Raw genomic sequence first — 13,089 nt, 5'->3', positions numbered from 1 at the left:
TGGGGCTACTTAAGGGGAAAGGCCACTTGGGATCTAGAAATATTCTTAAATAAACATAATAGTAATACTCCCAGGATCATATTGTAACTCATATTGACTGCCTGAAAGGACTTCCAGGTAGAAGTCCTGTCACCTTGTCTAACAAATGGGTGAGACGTATGTGCTTTAGGTGCAATGAGGTAGAGACTGCCTGAGTCCTTGGACAGTGTAGGGAATAATACATCCTCCTTGGACCCTTGTCAGTGTGAATAATTGACCTGGAAACCCGCATCTTTCAAAGAGTGAAAGATAAACCTGATTAGCTCAGGTTCAAATGTCAGACTTTTGTGAGGAGTGAGGTTTGCTAAGTGAGCGAATGTGACTGTGGGTAATACGGAAACTTGCTCCGAAACTAAGGCAAGAAAAAAGCTTCTGGGTACCTCTGACCTCCTCAACTTTCCTCTGGTTCTGCTTTAGCCTCTCCCCACCCCACACCGTGTAACTGTCACTGCCCTATGTTTCTTTATTCACCTGACAAACATTTACTGGAAAAATCTTACCATTCGTGTGCCATGCCCTGAGCTATGCCCTGGAGGGATCACAGTGCCTCCTGAACCACCAGAAGACGACCTTGAGGACAGTCACCCTTCTCGCCAGAGGCTTCAAAGGAACTGCAGTTTAATTCCAATTATTTGAGTGAGTTTCCTAAAGAAAACAAAAAATCAAACAAACAAAACCCACAAAAACAGCAACAAAAACTTCTCAAGTAGAATAATAAAATATTTCATTTCTGTATTAAAATATTCTCACACAAATTGGAAAACTCAAAACAAGAAGATACTGTATCTGTTGGCACAGTTCTAGTGCATACAATAATTGGAAGACGTGCATGTAAATCTGAATGTACCTTTGAATATCACATTTGGGAAAATGTCCTGTGGATATAAAATGCTTATATGCTCACAGCCACAGAGTTATAATAATCATCGTTGCAGTGGTGATTCTGTATAGGTCTAGATTTCTCCAATATTTTCTTTGTGTTTACTCTGTACCAAGCCTCTGCTAGATACTATGGGGGATAACAAGACATATGATAGCAAGATATATAATTTCTGTCCCCAAGGTATTTGTGAGCAAGCTGGTATGAACAGAACTGACAGAATGGGGTGTTTAGTCTCCATGGTTAACATGAGGTGGTCAATATATCTTACAGTTTAGGAGAATATTTAGAATTTTCAGAGGGCTCTGATATCCTTACTTCATCTTCCCCAAAATCTAGTAAGATAAGCACACTTGGTGTTGTGGAGCCATTGACAGAAATGTAGACTAAGGCAAGAGAGAAAAACAGACCTCTGCCCCTAGAGAAGCCCAGGTCCTTTTTCTAGAAGGCGTCATGGTTATGTGTTACACGGGCCTCCTGTTCATGCCACGCTGCTACACACTCGCACTGTCAGACAATCACTTGGGCCACAGTCAAGGTGTCAGTAGGGCCATGCTCCTTCCTGGAGACTCTAGGGGGGGAATTTTCATTTCTTTTTTTGTTGTGATAACATTTGAGATCTAATCTCTTAGGGGAGAATCCATTTACTTGCTTTTTCCAGCTTCTGGAAGCTGCCCACATTGCTTGGTTTGTAGCCCCTCCTTGGGTCACTCTGATTTCTGCTTCCCTCATCACATCTCCTTTCCTGACTCTCCTGCCTCGGTGTTTCTCTTATAAGGATTCTTGTGATTACATTGGGCCCACCCAGATAATCCAGGATAATCTCCTCAAGATTTTTAACATAATCATATCTGCAAAGTCCCTCTTGCCCTAGGCATTCATAGCCTCCAGAAGAGATTAGAACATGGACATCCTTCAGTGAAAAGGGGCATTATTCTGTCTACCACAGTCTAGAAGAAATGACAGGAAAAAGTTAGTGACTTTAGGTTGCAAAGTTTTTAAAATTAGACACACACAAAAAACATGATCTGAAAAAAAGAAATCCATGCATTGGGTTTCATCACAATTAAAACCTTTTGCTTTTAAAAAACATTGTTAATAAAAAGGCAAGCTGCAGGCTGGACGAAGCTATTTGCAAAACATATATCCAACAAAAGACTTGTATCTAGGATATATAAAGAATTCTTACAACTCAATAAGAACACAACCCAGTATTTTTTAGTGGGCAAAAAACCTGAACTGACACTTCACAGAGAAGATGTACAGATAGAAAAAAGCATACAAAAAGATGCTCAACATCATATGTCATTAGGGAAATGCAAATTAAGACCACAATATGATACTGCTTCACACATACTAGGATGGCTAAAATTAACAAAACTGACGATAGCAGAGGTGGGTAAGGGAGTGGAACATGTGGACTGTCATATATTGCTGGGGGTGGTGTAAAAGGGGATGGAGAACAGTCTGCAGTTTCTTAAGAAATTAAACATATACCCCTACCATATGGCCCAGTCATTCCAGTCCTCAGTATTGACTCAAGAGAAATGAAGCACGTGTCTGTACAGAATTGTACAGCATTATTTGAAAAGCCAAAAACTGGGAGCAACTCAAATGTCCCTCAGCAGGTGAGTGGATAAACACATTGTAGTATATCTATACAACAGAACACTACTTAGCAATAAAACCAGTTATTGACACATGCAACATAGACGAATCTCAAAATAATTGTGCTGAGTGAAAAAAGCCAGACAAAAAATACATACTGTATGATTCCATTTATATGGAATTCTAGAAAATACAAATTAATCTATAGTAGCAGAAAGCAGATAAAGATCGCCTGGGGATGGAGGGGAGATGAAAGGGAGGGATTATAAAGAAGCATGGGGGAACTTTTGGAAGCAAGACAAATGTTCACTATCTTGCTCGTGGTCATGGTTTCACAGATGTATGACGGTTTCACACAAACTTTAACTGTACACTTGAAATATGTGCAGTTACTTATGTCAATTATACCTCAATAAGGTTGTAGAAAAGATAGTGAAAGGGAGGGAAGGAAGGAAGGGACAGAAGGAGGAGAGAAGAAAGAAAGGAAGGCAGTGTCAACTTAGAAAAATGCATAAGGTCAGAGCTGTGAGCTAAGTTTCATTTGGGGCAAAATGAGGACTATAGCCCAGGAGCAGTTTCTCAGAGCTCTACATTCCTTGAAACATATGCTCTTAAACAAACCACGGTTGAGTTCACATTAAAAAAAAAAAAAAAGGAAATTCCCAGGGGAAAAAAAGGGGGGGGGTGGAGCTAAAAACAATGAACTACGGTGATAGATAGAAACCCAAATAAATGCTCGCTGGTTAAACTCTCTGGTTAAGTGATTGAAATGTTGGATCTTGAAAACCCAGCTATATGTTAGTTATGAAAAACACACCTAAGGAACATAGAAAGACTGGAAAAAAAAGAATGGAAAAATATATACTAGGCAAATGCTAACCCAAAGAAAGTTGATGTAGGTTTATTAGAGAAGACAGCCTTGAAAGTAGAAACTTTTATTAGGGATAAAGAGAGTTACTAAGAAATAATAAAAAGAGCCAGAACTTGTTTATGCACCTACTAACATAACACTGAAACGTGTCAACTGAAAGATGACAGAATTAAAAGAGGAAATTGACAAACGCAGCACTACAGGGGGTGATTTCAACGTACTTAATAGCAGATGAAAAACTAGTCAAATTATGAGGATTTGACAAGGATTTAACACTGAACACGCTTGATGAGCTATTATTAAATCCTGAATGAACAAGCAGCGAATACACGATCTTTTCAAACACCCATGGAACACTTATGAAACTGTTACAGAACCAGGTCCGTTTTGCCGTCTGCCAGCAAGCCAAAACGCTGACGGGAGGTTTGCAGCAGGAGACTCTTGGTTTTTTTTTTTTTTTTTTTTTTTTTTTGCGGTACGCGGGCCTCTCACTGTCGTGGCCTCTCCCGTTGTGGAGCACAGGCTCCAGACACACAGGCTCAGCGGCCATGGCTCACGGGCCCAGCCGCTCCACGGCATGTGGGATCTTCCCGGACCGGGGCACGAACCCGTGTCCCCTGCACCGGCAGGCGGACTCTCAACCACTGCGCCACCAGGAAAGCCCTAAGAGACTGTTTATTCGTTTATTTTGTCAGGCAGCCAAGCGTGAAGACTGCAGACCAAATCTCAAATCCGCCTCCCGAAAGCGGGCCTCGGGGTATTTAGGGGCTGAAGAATACAGCGTGGGGAAAGGTGATTGGAAAAAGGTGTGATGATCGCAGTTCTGTGCAGCCATAACTAAGCTGCGCCTCTGCAGATTCCAAAGGTCACTGAGCGGACACTGGAGCAGGTCCCGTTGAAGGGTCGGGGTCCCATGCAGTCTTAACCAGCTCAGCTTCAACTAGACAGCTGACTCTGCAAAACAACCAGGCAAACATCTTACTGTTTAGGCTTATTGCCACTGGGAGGAAATGCAAGTCTTTTGTAGAAACAATTAAAATGACTTTGATTAATGAAGGCAGATTACAAGTGACACGGATTTAACTAATGATTACCCGTGGTTTCAACAGGAGCTTGTACTGTGCCATAAAGCCAGTTTCAACTAATCTCAAAGAATCATACAGACCACACTCTCTGATTACAATGTAATTCAATAGAAATCAGAAACAAAAAGATAACCAAAACCTACTTCTAAATAAATTATGCGTCAGAGAGCAAATCATAATGGAAGTTAGAAAAACAATAGAACTGCAAGATAATGCAAATACCACCTATTAAAACTAATGGCTTGCAACTGAATTTGTATTTAGAAGGGATATGTCTTGTCATCAAATACTAATGTTTTTTAAAGACTGAATGGGAGATGAGGAAGTGTGGAGATAAAATGTAAATTGTATTACTGAGGAGTTTGAAAAGGGAAGACAATGGGGTGCTCTGGGGGATGGGGGCAGGAATTCTGATGGAGAGAGGTTTGTTGCCCCGTGACTGAAGGTGAGGGAAGAAGTGAAAGTCAGGAGGGTTGGGGGCAGGGTGCTGGAGCCCATTTGTCAACACCATTCTCAACTCCCTAACGTATTGTCTGGACCCACTTCATCCCTCTGTGCAAACACCCACTGCATGCAGCTCTCTGTTTCTTACAGGAGAAAGTCCAAACACCTTGCCCTAGTGTCTGAAGCCTCACAAAATTATAGAGATAAGACAATTAGGAAGTGCCAGGCCTGTGACAAAATAAAGAGAGCTTTTCTGCTTAAAAACATTCAAATCTGACCCATCTCTAACCCCAGAAATAACTCTGAGCTTCAGCAAAAAGAACACTTTTGCCTGTAGATTCAACCCCCAGACCATCCCTGAGGGATAACCTTGAAATTATATGGATTTGTGCTGAGAAATTACGTATTTGAGAATTACTCCTGAAACAACTCAGGGGGCAAAAAAAAACTTTCTTCATAAGATTTAGAATCTAATATTCAACCAAATCAAATGCTTTTTTAAAAAAGGTACTCTTCATATTCAGCATTTAAACACTTTAAGGAATATTAAAGCTGGATTTCCAGTGATCTTGCACAGACTATACCAATTTTGTAATCTGAGAGAGTTTAGAGGGGTCCCCCCAACCCCGTCCCCATCAAAGGCTTTTTATTTTCGTTGAAACAGAGTGAGACCTCTTGCCAGCATACCTGAAAGTCAAAGAAAGGCTTGACTCTCATCAAGACCGAGGCAGGGAGTACCGTTCCTTTAACTGGCAGTGTCCTGGGTCACCATGCTGAGCAGGGGGTGGGGTCAGGAGTGAGACCTCTGACATCTTGGCGTAGTCAATGTCCAGATCATTGGTCATTTGGAATTTGGGACTTTGGAATTCTCTGTGCCTGAAATGTGAATATTGATGCCCATATGAGTCTGTGAGGTGACATCGAGCTATGACAGAGCTGAGAAAACGCTCTATGGTCAAGGGGTCCCTTCCCAGTTTAATAACAGGTCGGCGAGGTGAGGGAACGGAGGTGCTCTTGACGGCAGGAGTTACTGAGCAGAAGCAGAAGTCTCTGTAGGCCAGAGACTGTTGTTCCTGCCGCAGTGAGGGGCCTGCCACCTGGGAGTTGGACCACGGGAGCACATGCCTGCAGTGGACTTGGGGGAGACCAGGGCTTCCCTAATTCCTCCCTCTTCTTGGATATCACGTGGCCACCACACAGCCCTGCTTTCCAAATGGTTTGACTTTTAATGTTTCCTTTCCTATTCCCAGCTCCTTTGTGCTTTGCGACATATTCGAAACTATAGTATCATATTATTTCCGATTTTCTGAATCTACCCTGTAGCTTAAATACCTCACCCATCACATGCTTTGGTGTTTGTCTGCTTTTCTCCTTTCAGGTAAAGAGGATTAAAAGCAATTTTATTTTGAGAAACCTCTAATGACAAGTCCTCAGAATCTGTGCTTGGGAAGGGCTGGTTGAGTGAACAGCCTCTGTACCAAGTTTGTGCGAAGGAGCCCTAGCTAGACGCAGGGCCAAGTGGTTGTCCTACTCCAGGACTGGGGAATCTTTGGAGCGTCTGAGAACTGAATGCTGGGTACAGTGTTATCACAAAGTTCAAGGTGTTGTTGTATGTATAATACATGCTGCAACCAAGATACATGGATGAGTCTCTAGAGTATTATGCTGAGAGAAAGAAGCCAGCCCCCAAAGACTACATGCTGCATATTCTGGTCATCTGAAACTAGAAAAGGCAAATCTAGACTGTGTGGCAGAAACAGGGCACAGGGAGGAAGAGGGTCTCGGGTGGCCTCGGCCTACAGAGGCTTGAAGCGGGCTTTCTGTTCCCCGCCAGAGTCTGAGGTCAGGCCGCAGCTGTGAGAGCGCTGAATCCTAGCCACTAGACCACCAGGGACCAGTGGCCAGTGACAAGGCCCTGGCCCGTCAGCTGTGTAGAAATGCATTTCCACATAGAGACGGAAAGTAGTGAAGCAAGTGAAGTGTTTATTAGGAGGAAAAAGGGTACGTGTGGATAGACACACGGGCGGGCTCAGAGAGAAAGTCACGCCCTCGTGGTAGTTTGAGTCAATTTTATGGGACATTTCTGCCGGGTTTCCTTTGGCCAGTCATCTTGCTTTGCCTCGTTCTGAGTCTGTATTTGGTACATCTCAGGGTCCTCCCATGAGTGTGGGCACATCTCTTAGCCAAGGTGGATTCTAGCGAAGAGGCCTGTGGGAAGGTTGACATCACCTACTATGGGGTGGCTCCCCCTCCCTTTTTGACCCCCAAGGAGCCTTTCTGCACACGTGTAGTTGGGAAGGTCTCTTTGAGAACGAGGAATATATGGGTTTTTTTAATCTCTTATCTGGGCAGGGTCCAGCCTCCTCTCTCGCTCTGCTGTTATGGAGTTTCTGTCCACAGGGAAGAAACCTCAGCTGTTCAGCCTGGGGCCCATCTATCTCCTGCCTCAAGATGAGGAGGGACTGGGGAGGGTCAGGGACTTCTTTGGGAAAAGGAAATAGGATTTTTATCATGGTGGTAGTTACATGGGTGTATACATTTGTCAAAATGCTCAGAACTGTACACTTTTTTGGCTGCATCGGGTCTTAGTTGCAGCACGCGGGACCTCCGTTGAGGCATGTGGGATCTTTTTCGTTGTGATGCACGGACTCTTCGTTGCAGCACGTGGGCTTCTCTCTAGTTGTGGCCTGTGGGTTTTCCCTCCTCTAGTTGTGGCACGCGGACTCCTGAGCACGTGGGCACGCAGGCTCTTGAGTTGAGGTGCGCAAGCTCAGTAGTTGTGGCACGTGGGCTGTTGCCCTGCGGCATGTGGGATCTTAGTTCCCTGACCAGGAATCGAACCCATGTCCACTGCATGGTAAGGCAGATTCTTTACCACTGGACCCCCAGTGGAAGTCCCCAGATCTATACACTTTAAATGGATGCATATAAATGATATTATAACAAGTTGATTGAAAAATGTGTAATGAGAGAAAGAAACTCTGCAAATACTTGCACAAGTTCTCTCCTTTTCCTCCTGTTCTCAAAGCTGTCTTGGGCATCTATAACATCCCAAAATATGTTTGCAATTTCAATAATTCTTGTGTGTGGGTTTTTTTTCTTTCTTTCTTTTGGCTGCAGCAAACCTAACTCAGAAAACACTTCTAAGTGTAAGAGCCTTGACTTTAACTGGTTACATAACAACAAACAGAACACAAAGCAAGCATATATTCATTTGCTCTTTCTTGCTGAAAACATTAGGCACAGATATGCTTCTCACCATGACTCAGACAACAGTTCGTACTTAAACTGCACATGCTCATTCCGCCTATTCTGATTTTTAATAGGGTTGCTTTAACTATGTGCTACACTTTCTCCCTACTGTTTGGGTTTGGCTCCATCTCTTCTTTTCTGTGCTAATAAAAGGTAGCTCTTGGGCTTCCCTGGTGGCGCAGCGGTTGAGAGTCCGCCTGCCAATGCAGGGGACGCGGGTTTGTGCCCCGGTCCGGGAAGATCCCACGTGCCGCGGAGCGGCTGGGCCCGTGAGCCATGGCCGCTGAGCCTGCGCGTCCAGAGCTTGTGCTCCGCAACGGGAGAGGCCACAACAGTGAGAGGCCCGTGTACGGCCAAAAAAAAAAGGTACCTCTTCATATTTACCACTCTCTTCCTACAGGCGGTGACTGTACAAGGCCTCAGGGGGTCCTCTGGTTTTTCTCTTCACATGGGGAACAAATGAAACATTTCTGAACCTTCTTCCTTCTGACAAAGGCAGGTGCAGTGTACGTGTGTGCAGATGTCCTCAGGCCTTGTCTGTGACTCCTCTCTTCTTGCCCTTCCAGACTCCAGAGCCAAGTGTACACCTGCCAGGTGAAGGTGAGATTGAAGACAAGGAGCTCCCCCCTTCTCCCGCAGAACCAGAGGAACAGGGACGGAGCCGGGAAACAGACCACGGTGATTTTGAGACACTGTCCCACCAGAGTGAAAGTCAATCAGACACAAAAATTGACCCCTTTGAAAGTGCTTCCGACACAGAGCCCCTGCCTGGTGACCTCCTAGGGGGAATCTGCCTCACTCCAGATGGTACCTCTGAGGACAGAGAAGCACGCGGGGGATGCCGTGACACCCCAGCATCCAGAACCCTTCAGGAGCAGCATTCAACTGGTGTCCCTGGGCTTGACCCAGAAGAGGAACTAGATCTGTACCTTGACTTCAAGGAAGAGTCCTGCAAAAGTGGGGTACGAGCCTTTGCTGCAGTTGCTGGAGAAGTGAGGGCTGTGCCCCTTTGGGAGGACGTGGCGAGCCCGGAGCAAGCGTCACTGCTGGCAGGGACTGCTGACCACACACAGGGCTGTGCACAGGGGCCCACGGGCAGCCGCGGCCTCCCGCCAGCGAAGGCGGTGACTGTACAAGACCTCAGGGGGGCCTCTGGTTTTTCTCTTCAGAAATCCAGGTCTGAGAGTTACCTGGGCATCCCAGCAGTCTGGCCCTTTCTTCTCTGGTGCTGTGAACAGGGCCGGAGCTGGCCGAATATCCAGAACAGGGACAGGGGAACCCAGCTGCCTCTCACAGCCCCTCCGGGAGCCAGGACAGGGCAGGGAAGGACTCCGGGCCCCGCGCCGAACACAGGCTTGCTCTGCTCCCAGCCCGGCTTTGATGCCACCTGCCAGCTTCCTTTAGGGACGTCATGCCTCCTACATGCCAAGCTTTGCCATAGCGCCCCAGAAAAGACCGATGACAAGGGCAAGGCATTCCCAAGGCACTGCTGTCGGCACACGACAACGCTGAACAGGGCCCATTCCATAGCAGAGTTTCCCTTAAGATACTCTGAGGGTCCTCTAGGGCAGAACTTTGTGAAGTTTGGGAGCCATCTGAAGGAAGGGACAGAAGCAGAACGGGCTCCAAGAACACAACACCCTCTTTACCCTGTTCCCACCCAACTGTTTCATTTGCTTCCTGCTTCCCCAAGGAAGGCTCCTGGTTTGGAGGATCAGTGTGAACCCAGCGCTCTTAGCTGGAAAAGGGCCTCTCAGGACACGCCCTCTGAAAGTCTCTGGCTGGAAAACCCGTCAGGACAGGAGTCTAGGTCCCGCCCAGTCTCTTCATGCCTTACTTCAGAGTTGGTGAGCTGCAACGCAGAGGAAGTGCTGGTACCAGCCGAGGGCAAGTTGGGACATGGCCCAGAAAGCAGAACAGAGGAACCCCTGAGCGCTGGCCTGGCACCAAATGCTGAAGACGTGAGTGATAAACAGAAGCACCTTCAGGACATTTCTGTTGAGGCAGGAAACCAAACCAGTAATTACACATCAAAGTATATCCTCAGTGAGAAAAGAAAGCCACCTGCTAGGGCCAAGTTCCCACATCATCCCAGCAATAGCAGGTCACAGGTGTGGAACAAAGACTGGGGGGTTTGCTCTGGAGTAAGCAATCGCTCAGATGCTCCAGAGACCACCCTGAAGTCAAGCACGACAGACACTTCAAAGGAAGCAGAAGACGTGATGGTTCCAGACCCCAACTTCACGAAAAATGCCTCGCAGGGTTTTTCAGGAGTCGCAGCTGTCGCCGTGTCTCACTGCCCCTGTGGGGGTGAGGAGTGTGACCAGGGGCACAAGGGTGGTTCCACGCCCTTGGCAGAGGGCCTCCCGCTAGAGCCCAAAGCAGACACGTCTTCTAAGGGCACGCTCGTCATTGTCGCTGTTGAGCAGAAAGGGCTGCAGGCCACCAGGAGGAAAGTGGGTCCTCTTCCAGAAACACAGTCCTGTGAGTTTCTGGAGGAAAGACCAGGGTCTCCCTGCAGTGCTGGAGCGACCCCATGTGTGGTTTCCCGGCCTGGGAAACCACAAACTTACGGCAATGAGTGTGAGCTGCCAGCAGCCCTCGGACTGCGAGGTGAAGACGAGGCTCTTCGGCAGGTGGCCCCAGCCGCAGAGCTTGGGACAGTTCTGATCCTCCAAGCGGCTTCGGAAGAGAGGCCCCCTGGCGGGGAAGAGACGTCTTCCCAAGGGCGCGCCGCAGGGGGCCTTCTGAGCACAGGGGCGCCTGCGGAAGAGAACCCGCCCGGGGCCAGCCAGAGCTCCGGGACCCGGGCGGCCAGGGAAGAAGCTACTGGGGCGCCCGGGGCCCAGGGCCCCGAGGACACGCTAGAAGTGCGCGCAGCAGAGGGCGGTGCGGACAAGCGGCCCGGCGCCCAAGCCCCTGCCCGCACCCGTGCGCTCCGGCTGCCCGGACCGCCCCGCCGGCTCCGCCAGGCTTCTCGGGAGCCCGGGAGGCGGTTGGCGTTTCCCAAGGTGACCTCCTTACGGAAAGGCAAGCCCTCGGCCGCCGAGAGCCCGGGAGGGGGCCGCCCTGGGGGTTCTAACTGCCTGGAGGAGCTGTGCACGGACAGTCTGCCCCCGGTGGCCAGCAGGCAGAGCGCGTCGGGCCGGGTCGGGACTCCACGATGCGCGCACGCCAGCGCCTCTCCCGGGATGGGCTTCCAGGACGCAGGCCGAGGGCTCGCAGGGCTGACGGAAGGGGGCCACGTGGAGACGCGTGGGGACCTCGGTAGCAAAAGACAGTCCTCAGAAAGCTGCGACGCCAAGAGACTCAAAACCCCAGAGAAAAGGCTCAGCGCGAGGTTGGCCTCAGCTCACAAGACCCTTGCAAATTTTTTTGAGTCGAGAGTTTTGGAAAAAGAGAACACTGGTGAATGTTTTCCAGGTTCTTTCAAGGACCAGAAGAAAAAGAGCAGGCTGCACCAGACCTGGCGCACAGTTCTGAAAAGCAAAGATGCTGAGGGCCCCAAAAGGCCCTCCTTAGTGAGTCTGGTTCCAGGACCGGAGATCTTGAATCCCCCCAGACCTTCCCCACTAGGCACCAGTAGCCACCGCGAGGAACAGGCAGAGGACAAAGAGAGCTGCTACGTTTTTAGAGATCACTGGACACTCCCACATTCCCCCACACCTTTGTCATCCAGCAGTTTGGTCTCTTCAGATAACAGGAGAAAAAGTGAACCAACTATTAAATGTACAAGCACTCAGGAAAGTGGTAAATACCTACCTTCAGGTAACTTTCCTGAAAAGTCTTGGCCTTTGTCACCCACCAGTCCTGAGAGGCAGCAGGCTGGGATCAGCCACACCCTTCCCTCCAGCTCCACCTGTTGCCTGGTATATGGAAGCCAAGGTGTGCCCTGTAAGCCCCTGAGCCCCAAGCCCCAGAGCCCCAGGCCTGGTGCCCAGCGGGTGGATTTCCACTACCCTGGCAGGGGCAGGGCCATCTCAGCGGTTTCTCTTGGAAGCTCCAGCCATGTGGATAGCAGCTCAGAGGCCCCTGGAAGCCCCAAGGCCTGGACAAGCCTCCTACTTTCTCTGCAGGCACTAGACCAGGGTGAGAAGGAAGAGAGCAGGAAAAGAGGCCAGCATCCCTGTGGCCTGAGCACAGCACCCTCGCTTAAGGACCTTCTTGGGAGTGAGGTGAGTTATCTGTGACTCACACCAACCTGTTTATTTACCTTCTAAGGCACGAGAAGGAGGGGACCACACATGACATTTCCCTAAGTGAGGGGAGAGGAGGGAAGGGAAGGCCAGTCTGCCTTCCATGGAGACCGTCCCACTAACACACATGAATGCCCCACCTGAATCAACCCAGCCGGACCAGTTTCTTGGAATTTGCCCAACAAGTGGGAATTGGCATTTCATTGTAATCTTGTGTGGTCTCTTTTTTCCCTGTGTAATTCAAGCTACCTGAATTCCCGTTTTGTATCAACTGCCTGTTCATTATCTTTGGCCATTTTGTATCGGGTGATTGAGGCAGGCTTTCTTATGTCAACCTTCATCCTTCCCCGCTGTGACATTTAAAAAAGAAATTTCCCCACGTTGTTTTCTAGTATATTTATGGGTTTATTTTTTAAATCTAAACCTGATCCAGTTGAATTTGTTTCAGTGTAAGGAGAGAGATTATTGGTGCTTCTGAAATTCCTGGTAAAAGAAAAGGGTCTCTCCCCCAAAGCAAAGGCATCCACCGACGACAGGGAACAGGCTGGTGGGTCAGGCACAAGGAAGGGTATACCAGCTTGGGATTTCTCACGAGTCAGGCTGCCCTCGGAAGGAGGTAGCTTTGGGGAAATTCCGGAAAGAGTAGTCTTGGGACTGTGGAAGCAAACCTCCCTTTTCCCTGTCCACTCCTGAAACCATGTGCCCTCTCCCCTT

General features: G+C 48.3%; 2 protein-coding genes across 3 annotated transcripts in view; both read left to right on the top strand.

The window, feature by feature from the left end:
- The first annotated feature begins 5,854 nt into the window (after positions 1–5,854).
- Positions 5,855–12,404, top strand: LOC132427904 (uncharacterized). The gene is made up of 3 exons (XM_069540875.1): positions 5,855–5,921; positions 7,280–7,398; positions 8,746–12,404. Exons 1-3 carry the CDS (start codon positions 5,855–5,857, stop codon positions 12,367–12,369), a joined length of 3,810 nt encoding a protein of 1,269 aa, XP_069396976.1. The 3' UTR covers positions 12,370–12,404.
- Positions 12,293–13,089, top strand: part of LOC132428716 (rho guanine nucleotide exchange factor 4) — a 136,435-nt gene continuing 135,638 nt past the window's right edge. For both annotated transcript variants that reach the window (XM_060017014.1, XM_060017016.1), the window contains exon 1: positions 12,293–12,354. The gene's annotated coding sequence lies outside the window, so the exon portion shown is untranslated. The remainder of the gene's footprint in view (positions 12,355–13,089) is intronic.

Source organism: Delphinus delphis, chromosome 7 (assembly GCF_949987515.2).
Source record: "Delphinus delphis chromosome 7, mDelDel1.2, whole genome shotgun sequence".
NCBI classification, from domain to species: Eukaryota; Metazoa; Chordata; class Mammalia; order Artiodactyla; family Delphinidae; genus Delphinus; species Delphinus delphis.
This window is presented reverse-complemented; position numbering and strand designations above follow the sequence as displayed.

Excerpts from the sequence above, each read along its gene's own strand:
- LOC132427904 (XM_069540875.1), top strand. The coding sequence starts at position 5,855 with ATGACAGAGCTGAGAAAACGCTCTATGGTCAAGGGGTCCCTTCCCAGT. Across the intron at positions 5,922-7,279 it reads TTTAATAACAGGTCGGCGAG|GGTCCAGCCTCCTCTCTCGC; the intron begins GTGAGGGAACGG and ends TTATCTGGGCAG. Across the intron at positions 7,399-8,745 it reads ATGAGGAGGGACTGGGGAGG|ACTCCAGAGCCAAGTGTACA; the intron begins GTCAGGGACTTC and ends TTGCCCTTCCAG.